At 39.1% G+C, this 26,973-nt stretch overlaps 1 protein-coding gene across 1 annotated transcript in view; it reads left to right on the plus strand.

Moving 5' to 3' along the window:
- LOC144644767 (talin-like) overlaps positions 1-26,973 on the plus strand; it is an 89,892-nt gene that overhangs the window by 48,583 nt on the left and 14,336 nt on the right. Inside the window, exons 28-47 of the mRNA XM_078504292.1 lie at positions 211-342; positions 1,388-1,516; positions 2,370-2,483; positions 2,842-2,955; positions 3,076-3,210; positions 3,634-3,762; positions 3,877-3,960; positions 4,072-4,299; positions 5,566-5,685; positions 6,648-6,845; positions 7,306-7,445; positions 7,800-7,893; positions 8,421-8,510; positions 9,021-9,143; positions 9,629-9,772; positions 10,232-10,393; positions 10,591-10,731; positions 11,537-11,718; positions 11,918-12,050; positions 13,642-13,743. Of these exons, the coding sequence (XP_078360418.1) occupies positions 211-342; positions 1,388-1,516; positions 2,370-2,483; positions 2,842-2,955; positions 3,076-3,210; positions 3,634-3,762; positions 3,877-3,960; positions 4,072-4,299; positions 5,566-5,685; positions 6,648-6,845; positions 7,306-7,445; positions 7,800-7,893; positions 8,421-8,510; positions 9,021-9,143; positions 9,629-9,772; positions 10,232-10,393; positions 10,591-10,731; positions 11,537-11,718; positions 11,918-12,050; positions 13,642-13,743 (2,694 nt within the window). The remainder of the gene's footprint in view (positions 1-210; positions 343-1,387; positions 1,517-2,369; positions 2,484-2,841; positions 2,956-3,075; positions 3,211-3,633; positions 3,763-3,876; positions 3,961-4,071; positions 4,300-5,565; positions 5,686-6,647; positions 6,846-7,305; positions 7,446-7,799; positions 7,894-8,420; positions 8,511-9,020; positions 9,144-9,628; positions 9,773-10,231; positions 10,394-10,590; positions 10,732-11,536; positions 11,719-11,917; positions 12,051-13,641; positions 13,744-26,973) is intronic.

Here is a 26,973-nt window from a genome sequence, read left to right on the forward strand (position 1 = left end):
GATACCTAGGGAGAACACTGAACAGGTACCCCTTATGGTTGAGCTTTCTTAATTCCAAACATCCACATTTTAAGACTTAGGCAATATAGCTACCAATCTTGCTCCCCTGCAGTTTTAAAGCGATTCATATGGAGTGATTTTTGGTTGAAATTGTGCAAAACCCTGGAGTAAGACAACACTACTTGTTAACATCGATTGTATTCTCTGCAGGCATCATCTTCACTGGTTACTGGAATCAAAGCAGAAGCAGAAATTCAAGATGACTCAGATTCACAGAAACGTCTTCTGGCTGCTGCCAAGGTGCTGGCTGATGCCACTGCAAAACTTGTGGAAGCAGCCAAGGTTTGTTTTTAGTCTCGCTGCTTTATGAGAAGGAAAAACTTTAGAAAACACTTTTGTCAACCAAGGTTTGTTTTTAGTCTCACTGCTTTATGAGAAGGAATAACTTTAGAAAACACTTTTGTCAACCAAGGTTTGTTTTTAGTCTTGCTGCTTTATGAGAAGGAAAAACTTTAGAAAACACTTTTGTCAACCAAGGTTTGTTTTTAGTCTCGCTGCTTTATGAGAAGGAATAACTTTAGAAAACACTTTTGTCAACTTAAAATTCTTATAAGTGGAAAAGCATGGAAGGACTAGTTACCATAAGACAGGTGATATTATATAATAAAAAATAAAAAATAATAAATGTTGTCTATAGTGGTCATGCACTAAGGTTCACATCTCTTCGAGATGGCTAGTTTACAGGCATGCCACTGGAGCAGAGGAAACACATATTTTAAATGAACATAACATAGTTAAAAGTCTCAACTAGCAGGAGGCAGACCAGTTGGCTATATACAAAGTGTGGCCAAAGATTTGAACTCAGGACGACCGAGAACAAATCCAGCCAGTGGCAGGGTGGAGGATTTGAACCTGGGACCTCCAGATTACAACACCAGCGCTCTAAACCGCTCAGTCACGTAGCCCCCCTTATTATGGCTTGAAGGAAACTGTGGTGTTGCAGGACAACTTTCAACACAGCATTGTTGCCTTAACAGTTTTTGAATGCAACAAGAAGTGACTGCTGGGAGCAAAATTGGGCCAGCAGTGTCATATGTTTTTGGAAGATCTTAGGTTAAACCTTTTATAAAGGGAGTTGTTGAAATCTCTGTCATGTACAATCATCTAGATAGTTCTGTGCCAAAAAAAATCCTCATGCAACTGAGGTTATGGCAAATGGATAATCTCCTGGCAGCCCAGCATTTTCCCATTCATCTATGGTTTGAATAGCAAGATCAACAGGGGATTGAAATCAAGATGTCATTCTTTCCATGTATTTTGTTACAGAACATGGAAATGATATTGATAACAAAAAAGCTAATTATCATATCATGTCTGTCTTCAACAGGGAGCAGCCAGAAACCCTAATGCTGCTGATCAACAGCAAAAGCTCAAACAGGCTGCAGAGGATTTGAGATCAGCAACAAATGCTGCAGCCAGTGATGCTTTGAAAAAGAAGCTGGTCAAAAGACTGGAGGTTAATATTATGTGAAATGTATTAGTTAAATTATTACTGACTAAAGATTTGATGATAGTCGGCTCTGGTCACTATAGAAGAACAGTCTGGGGTTATCTCAGTTGATATAAAACTTCCAGGGGCCCTGATAATTTCTTTCAGTGTATCCCCCATTTTAAGGCATGTCAGTGATCAGTGTCAATTCAGCACTGTTTTCACTAGAGGAAGTTTTAATAACACTAATACATGTAGATAGAGCGGTTTTCACTTGATTGTCGAAAGTAATTTGCGTTTGCTTTGGTTTTGCGTTCACTACGCTTAGTGATTGGTTTAAAAATTTCGGGCCACTTTCTCGGCCAATCAGTAGTAAAACCAAAACCAATCGTGACTCGCTCGCGCACGTTTTCCTGCGATTCGTTGACAGCTACATGTGTTTGCTTTGAGTTTTGATTGGTTCACTGGATTGTCTGTGTCCTTTGTGATTGGCCAGAGTAATTACTTTGGTTTTGGTTTTACGACACTCAATTGAAAACTGCTCTAATCTAAGTATTAATATAGCACCATGTACAACTTTTGCACTTTTATATTCAGGTAACACAACTTGTTAACACAACTATTAGACATAGATGTTATCAATTTGTACCTATATGTATAGTCTTTTCTAAAGGATGTTCGACATTTGTGGCAAGAAACATTTTCTTGAGACAGTAACCTGTTGTTGTATTTATTAAGCAAAATTCTCTTTAATTTTCTTATGAAGCATTTTTAAATAAAAGGTACAGTGTAGCCGCTTGAGACCAGCATTGGCTGCACTGCGCTTGGTTTTGTCTAGTACTGTTGGTTGATCACTGTAATACTGTGTTTATACTACTAGGCAGCAGCTAAGGAAGCAGCAGGCCAGGCTACACAGCTGATTGCTGCAGCTCGCAGTGCAGGTCCATCAAATCGGAATCAGGCATCACAACAACAGCTGAGCGACCAATGCAAAGTAAGACCCAAGATTCTGTTTAACTGTTAATTCCCTACATGTCTAGTAATGTAAGCTCTGAGATAGTGATGGTATATCAAGGCAACTGTGTGCTTGGCAATGTATAGATATTTGTAAGGAGCAATTGGAAATTGATCAGTCCTAGGCTTCGTTTGAAGATTCAAAATTATATCATGTCACTTGATAATGGCATAAGAGGTACTAAAAGAGGAAGTCACACTGACACAGATACACTTCATAACAACTTCCCTTTAAAACATTTATTATTATTTTTTGGCCTTTAAAAGTAATTTTAGTTTTTGCCTTTGTCAATACTCATTGGTAACTTGTTAATAAATTGACGAGTTTCCCTTTTCAGCCGGTTGAAGAACACATAAACCAACTTGTTGAAGCTCTTAGAGACACTGCAAGAGATCCTGACATTGCTGCTTCTCAGCTTGGACTTATTAATGCCTCAAAAGAGTTCATTCAGGTAAATAAGCTGTAATTAAAAGCTGTTTGCTGGTGTGTCATACACGAATGGCCCATTCTGTTTTTCCTTTAGTACAAAATTACACTTTTTCTTTGCATTTAATTTGCTTGCACATTATAGCCAATATCAAAGCTGGTTGCTAACTCCAAAGCTGCTCTACCAACCATTGGAGATCCCATCACGGCTACCCAGCTGGCAAACTTTGCTAAGTCGACTGCATCCTCACTAGGAGACCTACGAGATGCAGCAGATAAGGTGAGAGCAGTTTAGTCTGATGGATGGATAGGTTTCTTTTCCTTCCCCCCTCCTCTGTCCCTCCACCCCTCCCTTTTTTCTTTCTTTCCTCCTCCCCCTCCCCTCCCTCCTTTCCACCTTGCAAATTTGGGTTGGTTTTCTCACTTGTTCATTCATTACTTTGTTCTTGTATTCATTCCATTTTGTTTGATATTATTTGTATTTATAAAATAATTCTCATCACCCAGTCTCAGCCAGTGTAAAGTCGTGTTAGGTGATAGATAACAAGCACCATTTAACTTTTAATTGGTGGCTATCCAGAACACACATGTTTTTATGTAATGGAATTATGGTTTTTTGTGGAATTGTCACGCATAATAAAAGATCAGACTATGAAAGCTGCTTTTGGTGATGTTTGCAATGCATATATGTGCTTACTTGCAGGCTGCTGAGGCATGTGGAACACTTGAGATTGACAGTGCTTTAGATACAGTTGGTTCTCTTGGTCGTGACCTGGAGGCGTACGAGAAGAGTGCTGAGGAAGGAAAACTACTTCCCTTACCTGGAGATACTGTAAGTTGTCAAACGACGTTTTGAACGAAATTCTTTCTTTAGCTTAATTCTGTCTTGTGATACTTTCTGGGATCTGTGAGTTGTGACAGTTTTCTTGTCATCTTCAATTTTCAGGCAGAATCTTGTGGCCTTGAACTTGGTGCCACATCAAAATCTGTTGGATCATCAATGGCACAGTTGTTAACTGCCGCATCTCAGGTAACCTCTTACTAAATGTGCTAGTTCATTTCCTGATCATAATAATACTATTGCTTCCTTTTGAATTGTGATTGTGTTTTAAATTAACAGGTATTTGACATTTCTTGACAGGGCAATGAAAGCTACACAGGTATTGCAGCGAGGGATACAGCCAGTGCCCTGCGTGTTCTGACTGCAGCAGCCAGGGGTGTTGCCGCAACAGCAGATGACAGAGCCTTGCAGATGAATCTTATCAAGGCGACCCAGGCTGTTGTTGCTGAGTCAGCAAAATTGATCCACGAGGCAAAGAATGCGGTGAACAATCCTGGGGATCCGAACAACCAGCCTAGACTAGCACAGGTACTGTGTTACTCAGGGTTGGAAACTAAAATTTCGGAGCACTCGCCATCTGGGCGAGTGACCTTCAAATTGCACTCGCCCAGATCAATTTTCACTCGCCCAGTCTCCTCCATTTAAGAAAGGAAAATTTAGCCCCTCACCCCCCACAAGAAGTTGAAATATATATCTTAAATTTTAAATCACGTTCGATACTCATCGTGCCACCGTTAGTGGTCAATCGCAATACAGACTGCAATCTATTTTTTCAATGAAAATCGCCAAAAATAGACGTTACTCCTAATAAACCATGAGTACGCTTACTTCAAAAGTTGAAACGTAGTTTTTAATTTGAAACGTCTTCCCAAATGCAAAGTGTCGAAATTGTGCAGAAAAAGAGTCAAGAAAATCGGGAAATAGCGATCTTGCCGCATTTCGCGGCTCGGTAGACGAGTTAGTGTGTTTATTCCAGAGGTATTACTTTGTAAAGGTACGTCCATCATGTAACAATCACTAAAAGGAAGCCATTTTTGTCTGTTTACGAACTCGAACGCAGCTTTGTTGGAGATTTCAAAATGTTGGTAGGCTTGTGGACAGTGTCACTGTGTGGATTAATTCGAAGTTTTTTGAAAAATTTAATACTAGTAATACTGGATATGAAAATCGTACTCGCCAAACCGGGCGAGTGATCCGTGATTTGTACTCGCCCGACAGTTTTCACACTCGCCTGGGCGAGTGGGCGAGCGCTAATTTCCAACCCTGGTTACTGTTTCCAATTTTATGGCAGCTAGGCTTTGCCTGAGCAAACAGTGAGGACATTTGGAAGTGTTGTGATTAGTTTCCTACAAGTTATAATAAATACATGTTGGCTGTGGTGTTCAGGAATGGGATAGTCACTCCCCCTTTTCAATTGGAATCCTTATTCTCTGAGAATTGGAGTTTTAACCAGTCTCCGTTATTTGTAGCTCTGATTTAGGTTTTCACATACCAAGAGGAACTGATGTGTTATTATGTTGGCAAGTCATATAACATGTGAAAAAGTAATACAAACGAAATTGGACTTGATAAAGATGAAATGGTCATTATGTCACGAGCGTGGGACAAAGAAAAAATCTGAGTCCCCGACGGGAATTGAACCCATGGCCTCATAGATACTGGTTGAGTGATTTAACCACTGAGCTACGAGAGACTCGTAGTAAGCTGGGCCATTTACTAAAATTGGGCTTGTTCTTTGTGCAAGTGCAATGTTTTGGCACAACAGTTTATCAGAACTACTCTTTCTCTGCATAGGCTGCCAAAGATGTGTCGCATGCATTAAACAACTGTGTGAACTACTTACCTGGTCAAAGAGATGTCGATGAAGCTATAAAGGCTGTTGTGAACTCTAGTCAGAGTTTGGCCATAGAGGATGTAAGTTGAATGTAGCACTCTTTTGCTTTATTGACTCAGTTTCAGATTATGTTATGTGCCTTAAATAGCTTAAACCAAAAAAAGAAACTAGAAAAAAAAAACTTAATTGACCACTCTCTGAATATGGCTTTTCAGGGCCAGTGTGAAACAGATATTGTAAATGAAAACAACACGGTTAAAAATCGCAACCGACAGGAGGCAGACCAGTTGGCTATTTACAAACATAGTCGAGGAGTTGATCTCGGGACTACTGAGAACAACACCAGCTAGTGGTCAGAACGGGATTTGAACCGCGACCTCCAGATTTCAAGTCCAACGCTCTAACCACTTGGCCACACTGCCTATGCCTCCCTACCCATAACAGTATTTTATTTTTCTCGGTCAAGAAGTCACTCTCAATCAAGTGCCCCTCCTCAAGTTTATACCTCTTTGTTAGAATCATGTAGACAGTCAAGTTCCAAAAGAAATGACTTTTTCAGATTTAACAGTTTTTTGTGTCCCTAATTTGCGAGGGTCACTAATTTCTGGGGAGGATACTGTCCATCTTACTCTAACTGTCTCAAATGTGAAAACATGCAGATCACTGGGACACATTGTGAACATAATTAAACATAACTACTATTGTTTATACAACAAGTACGGAAATTTAAGCACAAAAAGGATAGCAGTTGTCAAAATTACCTGACATCTGAACAGAATAATCGATCTGTTCTCCTTGGTATCTGTTGTTGTCCAATGTTTTTTTTTTTTTCAAGAAGTCCACTTACATTAGACTTCTTGGAGGTCTAATTAATAAAGCAAATTATTTACTTTTGGATAATCGAAGGGTCACCACTTTTGGAATTCACTAACAGTTAACAAACTTCTTTGAGAATTTAACGGTATGAATTGTGGGGTACCTAAACCTCACTAAGACTGGCCAAATGCTAAACCAGGAAATGGTTTTGTTTTTGATTGTGTAGTTCCCACCAACATCAGAAGGATACCAGGTAGTCCAAGAGAAACTCAGCATGAGAGGCGCAGCCCTGAATGCGGCAGCCAGTGACATGGTGTCAGCATCACGTGGAACATCCAATCAATTAGCTGTATCTACAAAGAAGTTTTCATTGTCGTATCAAGATTTGTTGGACAGTGGAATGAAACTGGCTGGGCAGGCCAAGGTATAATGTTGCTTTGCTATGGTTCTGTTGTTACAGATGGCAATTGACCCATACACAGCCTTGCCAGAATTGATAATAATTACCCTGTGTAATATAAAAACCAAACTTAGTAAATTGTAAAGGCAATAGTTCACTGTGAAGTGTATTGACATTTGAAGTTAAATATTAAATTGAAATGTGAAAGAGAAAAAAGATATAGTGAACAGGAGTAGAGTGGGCATGTTTGAGTATATTTTTGGTAATTATTTAAGTTCGTTTTGTTGTTTAAAATAGAATGTTTAGAAACTTGTCATTATATCTTGCAAATCTGTGAATTGATTGGCTTTGCCATCTTTGCCTACGAATAAACGAATAATGATGGGTATCAAGTTTATGGTAAAGCTACTTTTTGTACAATAGAGTGAACTAATTACATCATCATCTAGTTAATTAACTTTGGTACTTTCCTGTTGAAATACAGGACGAAGCAGCTAAAGATTCTCTAGTACGCAATCTGAAAAACACGTCAACAGCATCCAGTAAACTCCTCCTGGCTGCTAAGTCTTTGGTTTCAGATCCAAATGCACCCAATGCCAAGAACTCACTGGCAAATGCTGCAAGGTACGTGTATGCGACTTCCAGACTAAGGGATTACTTGTGCATTTCTGTGATAATATATGCTGGTGAAAAACCACCTTGTATTCAGTTTACTAACAGTATAGTCGTTTTAGAAGTTGTGTAATGAGTGCTATTATTTTCTTCGATTTCAATTTTCCTACTTAATCTTAACAGTGCGTGCATATCTTAACTAGTAGTTCACATGCTGCGTGATTTTTAAACTGTTTCTTGGTTTGTCGTGAAGACATAATGTCATTGTTCCTCTGAAATAAGTGTGTCAAGAGTCTTGCCGTAAAGTAAGTTCCATATCCTGTGGTGTGATTTAAAGGTGCATTTTGTTTTGTTTGTGTGTAACAGGGCTGTGACAGACAGTATAAACATGTTGCTAAATGCTTGTATGTCCGCTGCACCTGGGCAAAAGGAATGCGACAATGCCTTGAGAAATATTCAGGTATGGACATTTTATGTACTTTTTTTAAGTTCTAATTTCATTACTCAAGATCATATAATAGTCTCCATGGGCAGGTCCAAGGAAGCTCAACAGAAGATAGTAATAGTTCAACATGTGAAACCAACTGCAGTAAAGACCCGATAGAACAAAGTGACAACAGGCTGAAAAGATGTGTTCATTATACCGGCATTTTGTTTCCATACATGTTACTGCTAGTAATTTTGGCCAGACTGAAGAATTAATCGTTTGTTATATGGGGCACTTCGTTGTAAAGGGTTCTTTATTTTGGAATTCTACTGATCTGGTTCTGCACTTGCCATTACCTGGTGATCGCTAAAAATTAAATCAATTGATGTAAAATTTAAACTACCTCCATGCCATTTGTTCCTGCTACTTATTATCACCCTTTTTGTAATCTCCAGTAAGAGGGGACATACTTGAAATCATGCTCATTTCCTGAATTTTACTTTAAAGGGAGCTGTGATCTAATATGTAAATTGCTCTTACAATTCTGTTTTGCTTTGCAGGCTGTTAGTAACATTCTGGACAATCCTGTTGAACCAGTAAACAATGACACGTTCTTTGATTGTCTGGATAAAGTAACACGCAAATCCCAAGTACGTTAAAGTCTTTGTATTAAGATATTTTACGTTATAATTGTAAGCTGAGACCCGTTTGATACAAAAATTTGCCTTTGCAACGAATTGCGTAGCTTTTATTTAGTAATATTGAAAGCATTTTGCTTCTTGCTCGATCATCGATGAAGGAAAAGGAACGCCTGTGGTAGATATTGCTAGTAGCAGAATCACTGAATAAATACGAGCTTCTAAGCTTATTATGATCGTTGAAACAGTTTTAATTTATTAGAATGTTTACCTCGGCCTTGCAACAACACACATATACGTGTATACGAGTGTACAAAGCCAGTTTCCAAACTGCAAGAAAAGGTGGTGTTGAGACTTAATTAGTTGTTATTATATTGATAGCGCACATTTTTGCAAGTGTACAACTAAATTTCGTGAGGCTTGTAGCTAACCCACCCTCCATAAGCCCGAAAGGTTCTTCTCAAATTGTGTTATTGCTCGTTTTTTATTTATTATTATTTTTCAATTTTCATTTTGTTGTAGGATCTTACAGAAGCGATGCCTAGAATCTCCAACAGTATCAAGTCTGGTGACTTCATTGCATTTGATGACGGAGTTAAACATGCTTCAGGAGCTGTTTGTGCGCTAACCGAGTCTGCTGCACAGGTCTTTCTCTAACTGTACTTTGTTCATACAGCACGACTCATTTCAATATTTTTGTACAACAGTTGCCCCAAAAAATGCGATGAAAAAGACAACAGTGAAAGCCTTCCCTTTTTTTCTTGTGATATAACTATTTTGTCACAGAAAGTCACTTTTTTCTGCAAAGTGAACTGTTTGAGAAACTTTTTCCAGTTTGCATGTACAGTATTGGTCAGTTCTTATGTTTTGTTCACTATCAGCACTTTACAATCAGTGTACGCATTGGACGTAAGCTTTTGTTTCGGGTTGTGGACAAAAAAGGCTAGTTTGTCTGGCTGTAAATGAGTTTTTCATCAAGGCCTGAGAGAAAAGCTGTGCAGAAACTTGGTATATCTCACCCACCCTACCCTTGGAACATTCCCGATCACTAGGGATGACTGCAGCTTGGTACACTTTCGTCACAGGACACTAACTTTGTTCTGATTGTGTGATCTTGAATGTTTTTCCAGGCGGCGTACCTTGTGGCAGTAGCTGATCCATCAAGTGTTGCAGGAAGACCAGGTCTGATAGATCAGACGCAGTTTATCAACTCTAAACAAGAGATTATTGAAGCATGTCACAGTCTTCTGAACCCAGAAGCCAGCCAGCAACAGGTAATGTTTACCATCAGCAACTTCCATGAACTTTAACTGACACACCTTATCTACCAACTAATGTGTTATCCACAGTAACAGATCAAACTGGAGTTAAAATTGCTGGTTTGATTGTGGCAGGAAAAGCGGAACAACAACAAACAAACAAACCAAAAAACATCAGAGCAAGGACTAAACAAACAGCAAACATGACTAACAAGCAAATGACGAGCAATTTTTTTTTTGTGCCGGGCGAGGCCACTATCAGGTAGGGGCTTCGCCGCGAAAAAAGAAAAGAAAAACCCTCTGGCACCCAGGGTAACAAGGAAAACAAAGGGGTTGAACATAATATTGCGATCTGGGAAGTCGTATATGTCTGTCGATTGTCCTAACATAGCTAACTCAACTGATTCAACCTTTGCTAGGTAAACTCAGTGCATCTTTAAATCCTGAGAAGTTTTTTTATTCTTGTGTCAACAGGTTCTAGGAGCAGCTACATCTGTCGCTAAGCACACTTCAGCTCTGTGCAACGCATGTAAAGCAGCATCCGCTAAAACTAATAACCCTGCAGCCAAGAGACAGTTTGTGCAATCAGCAAAGGACGTGGCCAACAACACAGCCACTTTGGTCAAGAACATTAAGGTTTGTATTTTGTCACCCGCTTATAAACCTGAGTAACAGACAAACTAAACATCCGATAAAGTCCATCAGACTAAACCAGCAGCTGAGATTGTCTGTGACGCAGTCTTCTTGTTCGTGTGGTCAGAACTGTCACGCAAATGTTTTATCACAGGTACACTGTCACGCAACCTGATTTATTGTGTGACATTTCTTTTCAGGTGCTGGCGGGTGACATGTCTGATAACAACAGAGCAGCATGTGCAGCTGCAACTAAACCTCTCATAAACAGTGTGGAGAGTCTAACTGCTTATGCACTGTCACCAGAATTTGCTGCAGTTCCTGCTAAAATCAGTGATGAGGTGAGAAACCTTTTTAGAACTCTGCAGAATACAAATATGAGTATCGTAGCTGACTGTCAATTCACTAACAAGGTGGGCTGGTCGGTTGATGGGTCGTAAACTCCCGTTGGTAATGGCGTTGACCATTGCATAAAGCTGCATGATTCTCTGAATAAATTGAGCTTAACTGTGATGAAATGTCGGTAAATATGAGGCTCAGTTTGTTTTATTTACACACAACCCCACACGCTATGTAGCTTTTTTTATCCAATCGTGTATAAATAAAGGTTTTGATTGATTGATTGATCAGCGAAATCATGATAAGATATTAATCAACTCTTTCACGATCGAGCGTGGGGTGTGAGCGTGTTCTAATCTTTTTTTTTTCTGATTCTAATTTTCTAATTTACAAATTTTCCTTATCAGTCTAGGTTTTTTTCTAATTACCCGGCAATTACACTAGACAAAGTTGTTAATACATTGATTTTCAATTCACGTTAACTCGCCACTTTTTAGCGTTAATCCGGGGGGGGGGGGGGGGCAGGGTGGTATGAACCTCCCGCCTCCCCTACTTTTTACTCCTGCTTCCCGTACCTTTTACTCACACCTCCCGCCCCTTTCCGTTGCTGTTATCTCCCCTTTGTTCCATGTTTATTGCGAAATATAATGAAATGTTACGAAATTTCACTCGTTTTCTCCCAGTTCCCGCCACCTTAAGAATCCTGCTTCCTGCCCTCTCTCCTCCCGCTTCGCGCCCCTTTTCTCCCGGGCTCCCGCCCCCCTGTCCCCCTCCACTAATCCATGGACCTGTGTGTTGTGTTTGCAGGCTCGTTCAGCTCAGGTTCCTATGATAATGTCAGGCAAATCCATGGCTACCTCGAGTTCAAACTACTTCAATGTAGCTAAAGCGCTTGCTGTGAATTCTAAAGACCAAACCGGTTGGCAGCAACTCGCTCAACAGGCTAAGGCTGTGTCGGACGCCATGAGAAGACTTATCACTGCAATCAAGTAAGTTGCTCATCTAGATTACTTCTTGAACACCATCAGACAAATAGATTGCGGCGCACAGAACTCAAGGATTCTATCAAATTAAAGGTACCGAGGGTCAGCTTTTATCTTCACATACATTTTAAAGGACACAAAGTCGGACAAGACATCACAACAACGTTTCCGTCATGAAGTAATAAGCTAATATTTATTGTTACAGAGACAATGCTCCAGGTCAGAGAGAATGCGATGAAGCTTTGGAGCAAATAAACTATACAATAAATCAGCTGGACCAAGCATCACTAGCTGCCATCAGCCAGCAGTTGGAACCAAGGCCAGAAAACTCACTACAGGTGAGAAATTTTTTTTTTCTCCTACGGTTTCCTGGTTTTTAGTGCAGAATGCACTATTGTGATGGTTTGTTGGGGCTGTCGTCCGCTAAACCCCTAAAGCGCTATGGTGTAAACTTTAATAGTCAATTAATTAATATCAATCAATTAATTAATTAATTATTTCTTGTGAAGGGGTTGGGGGTGGGGAGCACCTGACCGTACCCCTAGGTAAAACCTGGAGCACATCTACGTTACTTTCATATGAAGATCTCAAACGTATATATTTGTTTCAGAAAACCCTTTGCTCTCCTTGTGGTACTACTCAACGTAATTTACACCAAACGCATGCGCAGATTAGTCTACGTTGTTTTCTGGAACTATTATGAACATCGCTTGTATTGCGTGTTTGCGGTAGGCTTCCTGCAGACTTCTTGGCGCCAAGTAAAAACCGCAAATTAATTAAATTAGATTTTGAGACTTTCACATCGCTTTCGTAATTAGGTATGCAAAAACTTGCACCGGGATTTTCGGCGTGAACACCTGATAACCAGGAAACAAATATCCTAGCTGTACTGCGTTTTACAAAACCTGTCGAAAAATATGTTTTTTGATTAGATTTGTTTCTTTAGTTTTTGAGAATCGTCTTTCGTGCAGTCTAAACCGTAACTTAATTAAATTAAACAAATGTCATCGATGCCGCCGTAAAACAAACAAAAAACAAAAGTTTCATGTTATCGCATTTTCAAGGAAGACAAAAGTATTTTGTTACAAACGAACAAAAGTGTCGTGATACGTTTGCAAAGATTAGCGTAAGGAACACCTGGGAAAGAATACAAGTAGCCTGTGAACAGTTTTTCCGAAAGTAAAATAAAGCAAATAAACACGAACAGATATAAAACATCATACTTTCAATTGTTCCATATTGCATTCTGCACTTACCAAATCATCGAGATTTTTTAAACATGGCGCGCAGGGATCGTGCATCGCCGGACAAAAGAAGCATAGTCTGTGTGCAGACATCTTTATCCTACATTCTCTCTGAGTAATAAGGCATTATCCTCACTCTCTCCCCGTCTGTTCTTTTTTTGTCTCCAGTGCGCGACCAAATTTTCTTCTCTGGAGGTCAAAGTATTTAAAAGCAGGACTGCTCGCATTCTATTAATTAATTACTTTTCATTTCGTCTTGTGTACAAGGAGTTCAGCCAAAGTAACTCTTCACTAGTGAAATAACCGGTGCTACATTTTTGAGGAGTATAATTAAGGACGGACCATTAGAAATAACCGGAGGAGGGGTAAAACATTTTCGGTGCACGAATATTTTTAAGACCTTCTTGTCTGCAGGATTTTTTTTCCGTTGCATGAATGTCTTTTAGGCATGACGGCTTGCAGGCATTTTTTTTTAAAACAAGTTTCCCTTGCAGGAATTTTTTTTGGGGGGGAAAGTCCACCCCCCCCCTCCCCCTCCAGTAGCTATTTCTAATGGCCCGTCCCTTATCTGATTTCGTTATCCCAGGTGTTACTTTACACAGTGTTGCATGCCAGTTTGTTGGGTATAAGCACTTACTCTTGGCCGTGAACAGTAATTCATAAAATAAGTTTGTCTTGTCATTAGGGTTTCCAGGAGCAGATGATGCAGAACCTGAGTCAACTTACAGATGTTATTGATCCATTAGCAACAGCAGCTAAGTCTGAACCAGAAAACATTGGTCATAGGGTATGTACCAAGTTTGTTCAGTGTTCGTACGGTTCATGAAAAACCTGGAAAGTCAGGGCTATTTTTTGTGAAGAAATGAGTAAACACGTACCCGAAATCAAGATAATTTTTTAAAAATTTGCAAGAAATGTGCCGTCATAATTACAGGTCGTGGAAAACTTTAAAAAGTCATGGAAAAGTTCATGGAAAGTCATGGAATTTCAAAAGCTCAAAAGAGTACTTGCGGTCTTTCAGTTGCTTGTCTCGCTCTTAGAAAGGAAACAACTGCTACGCAAACTGAAGGGACATGTTGCAACAACACGTTCCATTCAGATTGTGCCAGAATGGGACATGTCCCTGAAGGTAGTTGTACTAAGTTACAGGTATACAACATGCATATTTTGTCAAAAAAATTTGCAATAGAATTTTAACGTGGAATTAGGGCTCATTACATGGCGAAACCAAGCGGACAAAATAGACGTTCTGTAGTAAATCTCAGCCTGTATGTGTTTAAGCATGTTCTTATCATTTTTGTGCAGTCACAGGCTCATCGTTCCTATATAAGAATGTTGTCAAAGAGAAGTCTAACCGATTGCTACAATGAGAGATTGCCATAGACGATAGTTATTAACTGCGCTGCGCAGTTCTTGCTCTGCACGGGGTTTATTAACTGCGCTGCGCAGTTCTTGCTCTGCACGCGGTTTATTATTATTAACTGCGCTGCGCAGTTCTTGCTCTGCACGGGGTTTATTATTATTATTAACTGCGCTGCGCAGTTCTTGCTCTGCACGGGGTTTATTATTATTATTATTTTTTTTCGTTTTGTCGGTGACCTGTCCCAGACCTCCACTCGGTCGAGCTTAAAAGTCACGTAATGTTTAGAAGCTAAAAATCAGTAACAAATGGAAAAAGTTTCTCTATTTTTGTCTTTATAAAGTATGTTTATTGTGAACTATTCCATTTTGAAGCGTTTAGTCCATGGAAAATACTAAATTTCCACGCTTTCAAATAGAAATATAATTTAGCGGGCCAGAATCTGTGAATAAATACCATTACGTTGGTGTAAAAGAATGTGCTGACATGACAAGTTTGACTTTCGATCGGCTGGAGCTCAAGTCACGTAATGTTTTAAAGCTATGTAAGCTACCGTTCAAATCTTTGCGAATCCTTTGGTCTTTACTAAACAAATTTATTGCAAAGTATTTTTCTTAAGGGTAATCTATTTTTTTGGGCCTGTGTCATTGAAAGGATTTTAGAGAAAAAGAAACATGCCCTGACTTGTACTGCTTACGTCATTCGGTATGCTAGGGAAATCCCCTCTGTTCTAAAAACAGCTTCAGCGTCCGCACGTGGGAATTCGGCCAGAATTTGCATATAAGAAAAATTATTAATCGCGGCTAGAACAAGTCAACCATGAAATGTACACAAAGTTTGTCAACCGCTGCATTTTTACAACCGCCTATTGTAATACGAAAACCGAAAGAGGGTCAAATAAATTTTGAACTGTTGAAGAGGTTCAAAAATAGTAGTAACTTTATAGAAACTGCGAAACATTTTCATTGACCAATTTCAGTTTTATGCAAATGGGGAATACTGTCAAAATTCTCACGGATATTTACGTTCCTTGCGTGAAGCCAGACGTACTTATCAATTGTAAAGTTTATCCTCGGAGACCCAGGGGCAGTTGTTGTAAACCTTCGCCCAAAAAATCCCGTCGTCCGGATAAGCGTTTTTTTGGTTTACGGAGCAGGATCGTGGGAATTAAATTTGGCCAGCATTAGCATATAGGAAAAATATTTACTTGCGGATGGAACTAGTCAACCATGAAATGTCACACAAGGTGTTTTCTTACCATTTTGCTTGTCAGTCGCAACATTGTTTGACGCAGATAAAGGGGATATAAGGGGGTGGGGTGCATTTTTTATTCTCCCCCCATGGCTACCCCTAGGGTGGTCACGTGACCAGCGCAGTTTTAAGCTCTAAGAGCTTCTTGTTTTTTTTAGTTTTGTCGGTGACCAGACGCAGACCTCCACTCGGTCGAGGTTATGTCACGAGATGTTTAGAAGCTATAAATCAGTAACAAATGGAAACAAATGGTTATTCTTTGTCTTTACAAGAATGTTTAGTGTGAAATATTCGAATTTGAAGCCTTTGACTCATGAAAAATACTAAATTTCCACGCTTTCAAAGAGAAATGTAATTCAGCGGGCCAGAATCTGTGAATAGATACCATTACGTTGGTGGAAAAAAATGTGCTGACATGACAAGTTTCACTTTCGATCGGCTAGACCTCGAGTCACGTAATTTTTCAAAACTATTAATCAGCTACCTTTCAAATCTTTGCGAATCCTTTGGTCTTTACTAAACAAATTTATTGCATAGTATTTCTCTTTTAAGCGTAATCTATTTTTAGGCTGTGTTATTGAAAGGATTTTAAAGATATGAAGAAAAATTCTCTTCACAAACATGCCCTGACTTATACCGCTTACGTCATTTGGTAGGCTAGGGGAATACCCTCTGTGCTAAAAACGGCTTCAGCGTCCACGCGTGGGAATTCGGCCAGAATTTGCATAAAAGAAAAATAATTTATGGCGTCTGGAACTAGTCAACCATGAAATGTCACACAAGGTGTCTTTTTTTATCATCATGTTTGTCACTCGCTACATTTTAACAACCGCCTATTGTAATACAGAAAGAGGGGCAACAAGCCGGAAGGCGAGATCTGGCCAAGTAAGAAAATTCAATTTTTTTGATTGGCTGTTTCAAAGCATGGCTGTCACAGCGCTAAAATTTGAACGTGCGATGCGGCCCCAAGAGAATTCAATGTCTGTTTTTTATGCAAATTATAGATCATGCACGCAATCATAATATATTCGTTTTTGAGACGTTTCGTTGTTTACAGTCGGCCTCAAAAGACAAGAAGATTTCGTTTTAGTTGTTTGTAGCATTATAAAGCTATTTCTGACGAATAACGATGTTTAAAAACAGAGAATCCGCCGTAAGAATATTTATGTTTGATTACGTGACCGGATCTAATTTGCATAAAATCTAGACATGTCTCGCCGCCAAATGAACAATTTTTTTAAATCAAATAAATATTTTTACCCGACCTAAAGCTTTCATGATTGCCTTCTGCTTAATTCTTTAGTAAAATACTCTGCTAGATATTATTCCTGGAAAGACGAGAATGGTAAAGCATTCGTTATTCATTTGGTTGAGGATTGGATATTCATTTGATTGCCCATTCTCGTCCCCAGAGGCCGCGATCCTTCTGGTCAGCACCCGGGTGCTGACCAGAAGGATCGCGGCCTCTGGGGACGAGAATGTTGATTGCCATTTTCTTAGAATTGTCTAGGGCATGCGCAATTGACTCGCCTGCCACATTCCTGACAGGCAATCACGTGGTGCAAATCGGATTTGACCAGATCTCGCCTTCTGCTTCGCCCACGAGATCTGGGAACGAGATTATTCTGTGCAAAGAGAGAATACTATCGAAATTCTCACGGATACTTACGTTCCTGGCGTGAAGCCAGACGCCAGACGTAATGAAATCAATATTCGGGGTTTGTTTCGAAAGCGGGTGTTTTTTTTAGGGCGACCATAATTTGTTTGAGGCGGGTTAGGGTAAGGGGGGGGGGGGGGGTCAACTTTTATGGCAAAGGCTTTTTTTTCCACTGTCAGGATGTGGAATTATTTATTTATTTATTTATTTATTTTATTTTTTCCCCATTTCACTTCAAGTTGTTCAATTTTTTTTAGTTATCTTTTTTTCACTCCCCCGCCATGGCTCCCTTAGGGTGGTCACGTGACCAGCGCAGTTTTAAGCTCTAAGAGCTTCTTGTTTTTTTTAGTTTTGTCGGTGACCAGACGCAGACCTCCACTCGGTCGAGGTTATGTCACGCGATGTTTAGAAGCTATAAATCAGTAACAAATGGAAACAAATATTTATTCTTTGTCTTTACAAAGAATGTTTAGTGTGAAATATTCGAATTTGAAGCCTTTGACTCATGAAAAATACTAAATTTCCACGCTTTCAAAGAGAAATGTAATTCAGCGGGCCAGAATCTGTGAATAGATACCATTACGTTGGTGGAAAAGAATGTGCTGACATGACAAGTTTCACTTTCGATCGGCTAGACCTCGAGTCACGTAATTTTTCAAAGCTATTAATCAGCTACCTTTCAAATCTTTGCGAATCCTTTGGTCTTTACTAAACAAATTTATTGCAAAGTATTTCTCTTTTACCTATTTTATGTTATTGAAAGGATTTTAAAGATATGAAGAAAAATTCCCTTCACAAACATGCCCTGACTTGTACCGCTTACGTCATTTGGTAGGCTAGGGGAATACCATCTGTGCTAAAAACGGCTTCAGCGTCCACGCGTGGGAATTCGGCCAGAATTTGCATAAAAGAAAAATAATTAATCGCGTCTGGAACTAGTCAACCATGAAATGTCACACAAGGTGTCTTTTTTTATCATCATATTTGTCACTCGCTACATTTTAACAACCGCCTATTGTAATACAGAAAGAGGGGCAACAAGCCGGAAGGCGAGATCTGGCCAAGTAAGAAAATTCAATTTTTTTGATTGGCTGTTTCAAAGCATGGCTGTCACAGCGCTACAATTTGAACGTGCGATGCGGTCCCAAGGGAATTCAATGTCTGTTTTTTATGCAAATTATAGATCATGCACGCAATCATAATATATTCGTTTTTGAGACGTCTCGTTGTTTACAGTCGACCTCAAAAGACAAGAAGATTTCGTTTTAGTTGTTTGTAGCATTATAAAGCTATTTCTGACGAATAACGATGTTTAAAAACAGAGAATCCGCCGTAAGAATATTTATGTTTGATTACGTGACCGGATCTAATTTGCATAAAATCTAGACATGTCTCGCCGCCAAATGGACAATTTTTTTAAATCAAATAAATATTTTTACCCGACCTAAAGCTTTCATGATTGCCTTCTGCTTAATTCTTTAGTAAAATACTCTGCTAGATATTATTCCAGGAAAGACGAGAATGGTAAAGCATTCGTTATTCATTTGGTTGAGGATTGGATATTCATTCCTTTTTGATTGCCATTTTCTTAGAATTGTCTAGGGCATGCGCAATTGACTCGCCTGCCACATTCCTGACAGGCAATCACGTGGTGCAAATCGGATTTGACCAGATCTCGCCTTCGGCTTCGCCCACGAGATCTGGGAACGAGATTATTCTGTGCAAAGAGAGAATACTATCGAAATTCTCACGGATACTTACGTTCCTGGCGTGAAGCCAGACGCCAGACGTAATGAAATCAATATTCGGGTTTTTTTTTTTCGAAAGCGGCTGTTTTTTTTTTTAGGGCGACCATAATTTGTTTGAGGCGGGTTAGGGTAAGGGGGGGGGGGGGGGTCTACTTTTATGGCAAAGGCTTTTTTTCCACTGTCAGGATGTGGAATTTTTTATTTATTTATTTATTTATTTTATTTTTTCCCCATTTCACTTCAAGTTGTTCAATATTTTTTAGTTATCTTTTTTTCACTCCCCCGCCATGGCTCCCTTAGGGTGGTCACGTGACCAGCGCAGTTTTAAGCTCTAAGAGCTTCTTGTTATTATTATTATTATTATTTTTTTTAAGTTTTGTCGGTGACCAGACGCAGACCTCCACTCGGTCGAGGTTATGTCACGCAATGTTTAGAAGCTATAAATCAGTAACAAATGGAAACAAATGGTTATTCTTTGTCTTTACAAAGAATGTTTAGTGTGAAATATTCGAATTTGAAGCCTTTGACTCATGAAAAATACTAAATTTCCACGCTTTCAAAGAGAAATGTAATTCAGCGGGCCAGAATCTGTGAATAGATACCATTACGTTGGTGGAAAAAAATGTGCTGACATGACAAGTTTCACTTTCGATCGGCTAGGCCTCGAGTCACGTAATTTTTCAAAACTATTAATCAGCTACCTTTCAAATCTTTGCGAATCCTTTGGTCTTTACTAAACAAATTTATTGCATAGTATTTCTCTTTTAAGCGTAATCTATTTTTAGGCTGTGTTATTGAAAGGATTTTAAAGATATGAAGAAAAATTCTCTTCACAAACATGCCCTGACTTATACCGCTTACGTCATTTGGTAGGCTAGGGGAATACCCTCTGTGGTAAAAACGGCTTCAGCGTCCACGCGTGGGAATTCGGCCAGAATTTGCATAAAAGAAAAATAATTAATGGCGTCTGGAACTAGTCAACCATGAAATGTCACACAAGGTGTCTTTTTTTTATCATCATGTTTGTCACTCGCTACATTTTAACAACCGCCTATTGTAATACAGAAAGAGGGGCAACAAGCCGGAAGGCGAGATCTGGCCAAGTAAGAAAATTCAATTTTTTTGATTGGCTGTTTCAAAGCATGGCTGTCACAGCGCTAAAATTTGAACGTGCGATGCGGCCCCAAGAGAATTCAATGTCTGTTTTTTATGCAAATTATAGATCATGCACGCAATCATAATATATTCGTTTTTGAGACGTTTCGTTGTTTACAGTCGGCCTCAAAAGACAAGAAGATTTCGTTTTAGTTGTTTGTAGCATTATAAAGCTATTTCTGACGAATAACGATGTTTAAAAACAGAGAATCCGCCGTAAGAATATTTATGTTTGATTACGTGACCGGATCTAATTTGCATAAAATCTAGACATGTCTCGCCGCCAAATGAACAATTTTTTTAAATCAAATAAATATTTTTACCCGACCTAAAGCTTTCATGATTGCCTTCTGCTTAATTCTTTAGTAAAATACTCTGCTAGATATTATTCCTGGAAAGACGAGAATGGTAAAGCATTCGTTATTCATTTGGTTGAGGATTGGATATTCATTTGATTGCCCATTCTCGTCCCCGAGGGCGATCCTTCTGGTCAGCACCCGGGTGCTGACCAGAAGGATCGCGGCCTCTGGGGACGAGAATGTTGATTGTTATTTTCTTAGAATTGTCTAGGGCATGCGCAATTGACTCGCCTGCCACATTCCTGACAGGCAATCACGTGGTGCAAATCGGATTTGACCAGATCTCGCCTTCTGCTTCGCCCACGAGATCTGGGAACGAGATTATTCTGTGCAAAGAGAGAATACTATCGAAATTCTCACGGATACTTACGTTCCTGGCGTGAAGCCAGACGCCAGACGTAATGAAATCAATATTCGGGGTTTGTTTCGAAAGCGGGTGTTTTTTTTAGGGCGACCATAATTTGTTTGAGGCGGGTTAGGGTAAGGGGGGGGGGGGGTCAACTTTTATGGCAAAGGCTTTTTTTTCCACTGTCAGGATGTGGAATTATTTATTTATTTATTTATTTATTTTATTTTTTCCCCATTTCACTTCAAGTTGTTCAATATTTTTTAGTTATCTTTTTTTCACTCCCCCGCCATGGCTCCCTTAGGGTGGTCACGTGACCAGCGCAGTTTTAAGCTCTAAGAGCTTCTTGTTAACTGCGCTGCGCAGTTCTTGCTCTGCACGGGGTTTATTATTATTATTTTTCGTTTTGTCGGTGACCTGCACCAAACCTCCACTCGGTCAGGCTCATGTCACGCGATGTTTACAAGCTACAAATCAGTAACAAATGGAAACATTTCCTTATTTTTTGTCTTTACAAACAATGTTTATTGTGAAATATTCGATTTTGAAGCGTTTTATTCAAAGGAAATTCTAAATTTTCATGCGTCGAAAGAAAAATATAATTCAGTGGGCCAGAATCTGTAAATAAATGCCATTACGTTGGTGTCAAAGAATGTGCTGACATGACAAGTTTCACTTTCGATCGGCTAGACCTCGAGTCACGTAATGTTTTAAAGCTATTATAAGCTACCTTTCAAATCTTTGCGAATCCTTTGGTCTTTACTAAACAAATTTATTGCGTAATCTATTTTTTGGCTGTGTCAGAAGGATATAAAAAAAAAAAAAAAAAAAAAAAATTGAAGGATTTTAGAGATATGAAGAAAAATTTCCTTCACAAACGTGCCCCGTACCGCTTACGTCATTCGGTATGCTTGGGAAATTACCCTCTGTGCTAAAAACAGCTTCAGCGTCCGCGCGTGGGAATTCGGCCAGAATTTGCATATATGAAAAATTATTAATCGCGGCTGGAACAAGTCAACCATGAAATGTCACACAAAGTTTGTCAGTCGCTGCATTTTTACAACCGCCTATTGTAATACGAAAACCAAAATAGGGGCAAAAATAATACTAACAGTATAGAAACTACAAAACATTGTCATTGGGTCAGTTTTCAAAGAGAAATATAATTCAGTGGGCCAGAATCTGTAAATAAATGCCATTACGTTGGTGTCAAAGAATGTGCTGACATGACAAGTTTCACTTTCGATCGGCTCGAGTCACGTAATTTTTCAAAGCTATCCAGCCTCCTTTGAAATCTTTGCGAATCCTTCGGTCTTTACTTAAAGACTGTGAAGTATTTTGAAGCGTTTGAATCAAAGAAACTACTAAAATTTGATGCTTTAGCGGGCAAGAATTTACATTTATTTACATTACGTCTGTGTCCTGAAATGTGCTGGCGTTAGCAAATTTCTACTTTCACAAGGCACCGATCGGCAAGAATTACGCAATGCTCTGAAAGCTTAACTGCTACAAATGGAAACTAACCTAGCATGTTAAGTGTAAAATGTTCGACTTTTTAGCTTTACGTATTTTTGGAGCTGTGTCATCTACGGATTTCTGAAATCTAAAGGAAGACCACTGAGACAAACATGCCCTGACTTGCAAGGGTTACGTCATTGGTATATTAATTCCCCGGAGAATTCCCATTCAGCAAAACACAGGTCTAGTGTTCTTCTCAAATTTGGTTTAATTATTTGTTGCAATATTCCATTTTCGGAGCTGGTCATTCAATCTTTAAACGGTAATTCAAGACAGCACTGGATGCTGATTTAAAAGATTTTTTTGTTTCGCGGATCAGGATCGTGGGAATTAAATTTGGCCACCATTAGCATATAAGAAAAATGTTTAATTTCGGATGGAACTAGTCAACCATGAAATGTCACGCAAGGTGTTTTCTTACCATCTTGTTTGTCAGTCGCAACATTGTTCGCCGCAGGTAAAGGGGATAAGGGGGGGGGGGGGGGGGGGGGCACATGGCTCCCCTAAAGTGCTCACGAGACCAGCGCAGTTGTAAGCTCTATGAGCTCTTGTTTTTTTTAGTTTTGTCGGTGACCAGACGCAGACCTCCACTCGGTCGAGGTTATGTCACGAGATGTTTAGAAGCTATAAATCAGTAACAAATGGAAACAAATGGTTATTCTTTGTCTTTACAAAGAATGTTTAGTGTGAAATATTCGAATTTGAAGCCTTTGACTCATGAAAAATACTAAATTTCCACGCTTTCAAAGAGAAATGTAATTCAGCGGGCCAGAATCTGTGAATAGATACCATTACGTTGGTGGAAAAAAATGTGCTGACATGACAAGTTTCACTTTCGATCGGCTAGACCTCGAGTCACGTAATTTTTCAAAACTATTAATCAGCTACCTTTCAAATCTTTGCGAATCCTTTGGTCTTTACTAAACAAATTTATTGCATAGTATTTCTCTTTTAAGCGTAATCTATTTTTATGCTGTGTTATTGAAAGGATTTTAAAGATATGAAGAAAAATTCTCTTCACAAACATGCCCTGACTTATACCGCTTACGTCATTTGGTAGGCTAGGGGAATACCCTCTGTGCTAAAAACGGCTTCAGCGTCCACGCGTGGGAATTCGGCCAGAATTTGCATAAAAGAAAAATAATTAATGGCGTCTGGAACTAGTCAACCATGAAATGTCACACAAGGTGTCTTTTTTTATCATCATATTTGTCACTCGCTACATTTTAACAACCGCCTATTGTAATACAGAAAGAGGGGCAACAAGCCGGAAGGCGAGATCTGGCCAAGTAAGAAAATTCAATTTTTTTGATTGGCTCTTTCAAAGCATGGCTGTCACAGCGCTAAAATTTGAACGTGCGATGCGGCCCCAAGAGAATTCAATGTCTGTTTTTTATGCAAATTATAGATCATGCACGCAATCATAATATATTCGTTTTTGAGACGTTTCGTTGTTTACAGTCGGCCTCAAAAGACAAGAAGATTTCGTTTTAGTTGTTTGTAGCATTATAAAGCTATTTCTGACGAATAACGATGTTTAAAAACAGAGAATCCGCCGTAAGAATATTTATGTTTGATTACGCATAAAAGAAAAATAAATTAAATAAATTTTTTATTGATTTTATTATATATATATATATTTTTTTAAACATTTGTAAAGCGCCTAGAGCAGGCCTGGATAGGCGCTATAAAAATATATTTATTATTATTATTATTATTATTATTATTATTATTATTATTATTATTATTATTATTATTATTATTATTATTATTAATATTATTACGTGACCGGATCTAATTTGCATAAAATCTAGACATGTCTCGCCGCCAAATGAACAATTTTTTTAAATCAAATAAATATTTTTTACCCGACCTAAAGCTTTCATGATTGCCTTCTGCTTAATTCTTTAGTAAAATACTCTGCTAGATAATAGAGAGATTAAGCATGACGTTTATTTTTCCCGCGAACGGCAAAAATTCAACTTCTGCTGTCTGCCGTTTAGCGTTGGTACGAGGGAATGAGAAGTTTTGTGTTTGTCGTGAATGTGGAATTTTTTCACTAATTTTATGAGGGATTGATTTTAAAATTCGATAAAAAGGTAAAAAAATGAAAGACAAGCTCGCGTTTGCCGTTTGCCGCATAACGTCATGCTTAATGTCTCTATTATTCCTGGAAAGACGAGAATGGTAAAGCATTCGTTATTCATTTGGTTGAGGATTGGATATTCATTTGATTGCCCATTCTCGTCCCCAGAGGCCGCGATCCTTCTGGTCAGCACCCGGGTGCTGACCAGAAGGATCGCGGCCTCTGGGGACGAGAATGTTGATTGCCATTTTCTTAGAATTGTCTAGGGCATGCGCAATTGACTCGCCTGCCACATTCCTGACAGGCAATCACGTGGTGCAAATCGGATTTGACCAGATCTCGCCTTCTGCTTCGCCCACGAGATCTGGGAACGAGATTATTCTGTGCAAAGAGAGAATACTATCGAAATTCTCACGGATACTTACGTTCCTGGCGTGAAGCCAGACGCCAGACGTAATGAAATCAATATTCGGGGTTTGTTTCGAAAGCGGGTGTTTTTTTTAGGGCGACCATAATTTGTTTGAGGCGGGTTAGGGTAAGGGGGGGGGGGGGGGTCAACTTTTATGGCGAAGGCTTTTTTTTCCACTGTCAGGATGTGGAATTATTTATTTATTTATTTTATTTTTTCCCCATTTCACTTCAAGTTGTTCAATATTTTTTAGTTATCTTTTTTTCACTCCCCCGCCATGGCTCCCTTAGGGTGGTCACGTGACCAGCGCAGTTTTAAGCTCTAAGAGCTTCTTGTTATTTTTCGTTTTGTCGGTGACTAGACCCAGACCTCCAAGCTTGAAGTCACGCGATGTTTAGAAGCTGCAAATCAGTAACAAATGGAAAATGTTTCTCTTTTTTGTCTTTATAAAGTATGTTTAGTGTGAACTATTCGATTTCGAAGCGTGTGGTTCATGGCAAATAGTAAATTTCCACGCTTTCAAAGAGAAATGTAATTCAGCGGGCCAGAATCTGTGAATAGATACCATTACGTTGGTGGAAAAGAATGTGCTGACATGACAAGTTTCACTTTCGATCGGCTAGACCTCGAGTCACGTAATGTTTTAAAGCTATTATAAGCTACCTTTCAAATCTTTGCGAATCCTTTGGTCTTTACTAAACAAATTTATTGCGTAATCCATATTTTGGCTGTGTCATTGAAGGATTTTAGAGATACGAAGAAAAATTCCCTTCACAAACATGCCCTGTACCGCTTACGTCATTCGGTATGCTAGGGAAATTACCCTCAGTGCTAAAAACAGCTTCAGCGTCCGCGCGTGGGAATTCGGCCAGAATTTGCATATATGAAAAATTATTAATCGCGGCTGGAACAAGTCAACCATGAAATGTCACACAAAGTTTGTCAGTCGCTGCATTTTTACAACCGCCTATTGTAATACGAAAACCAAAATAGGGGCAAAAATAATACTAACAGTATAGAAACTACAAAACATTGTCAGTGGGTCAGTTTTCAAAGAGAAATATAATTCAGTGGGCCAGAGTCTGTAAATAAATGCCATTACGTTGGTGTCAAAGAATGTGCTGACATGACAAGTTTCACTTTCGATCGGCTCGAGTCACGTAATTTTTCAAAGCTATCCAGCCTCCTTTGAAATCTTTGCGAATCCTTTGGTCTTTACTTAAAGACTTTGAAGTACTTTGAAGCGTTTGAATCAAAGAAAATACTAACATTTGATGCTTTAGCGGGCAAGAATTTACATTTATTTACATTACGTCTGTGTCCTGGAATGTGCTACTTCTTGAAATTTCTACTTTCACAAGGCACCGATCGGCAAGAATCACGCAATGCTCTGAAAGCTTAAATGCTACAAATGGAAACTAACCTAGCATGTTAAGTGTAAAATGTTCGACTTTTTAGCTTTACGTGTTTTTGGAGCTGTGTCATCTACGGATTTCTGAAATCTGAAGGAAGACCACTGAGACAAACATGCCCTGACTTGTAAGGGTTACGTCATTGGTAAATTAATTCTCCAGAGAATTCCCATTCAGCAAAACACAGGTCTAGTGTTCTTCTCAAATTTGATTTAATTATTTGCCCCAATATTCCATTTTCGGAGCTGGTTATTCAATCTTTAAACGGAAATTCGATACAACACTGGATGCTGATTTAAAAGATTTTTTGGTTTCACGGATCAGGATCGTGGGAATTAAATTTGGCCAGCATTGGCATATATTAAGAAAAATAATTAATTGCCGATGGAACTAGTCAACCATGAAATGTCACACAAGGTGTTTTCTTACCATTTTGTTTGTCAGTCGCGACATTTTTTGACGTGACGCGGGTAAAGAGGATGGGGGTGCATTTTTTATTCTCCCCACATGGCTCCCCTAGGGTGGTCATGTGACCAGCGCAGTTTTAAGCTCTAAGAGCTTCTTGTTTTTTTTAGTTTTGTCGGTGACCTGTCCCAGACCTCCACTCGGTCGAGCTTGAAGTCACGTAATGTTTAGAAGCTACAAATCAGTAACAAATGGAAAAAGTTTCTCTTTTTTTGTCTATATAAAGTATGTTTATTGTAAACTATTCCATT

This window comes from Oculina patagonica, chromosome 2, assembly GCF_052425735.1.
Source record: "Oculina patagonica isolate OP01 chromosome 2, crgOcupat, whole genome shotgun sequence".
In the NCBI taxonomy this organism is placed as follows: Eukaryota; Metazoa; Cnidaria; class Anthozoa; order Scleractinia; family Oculinidae; genus Oculina; species Oculina patagonica.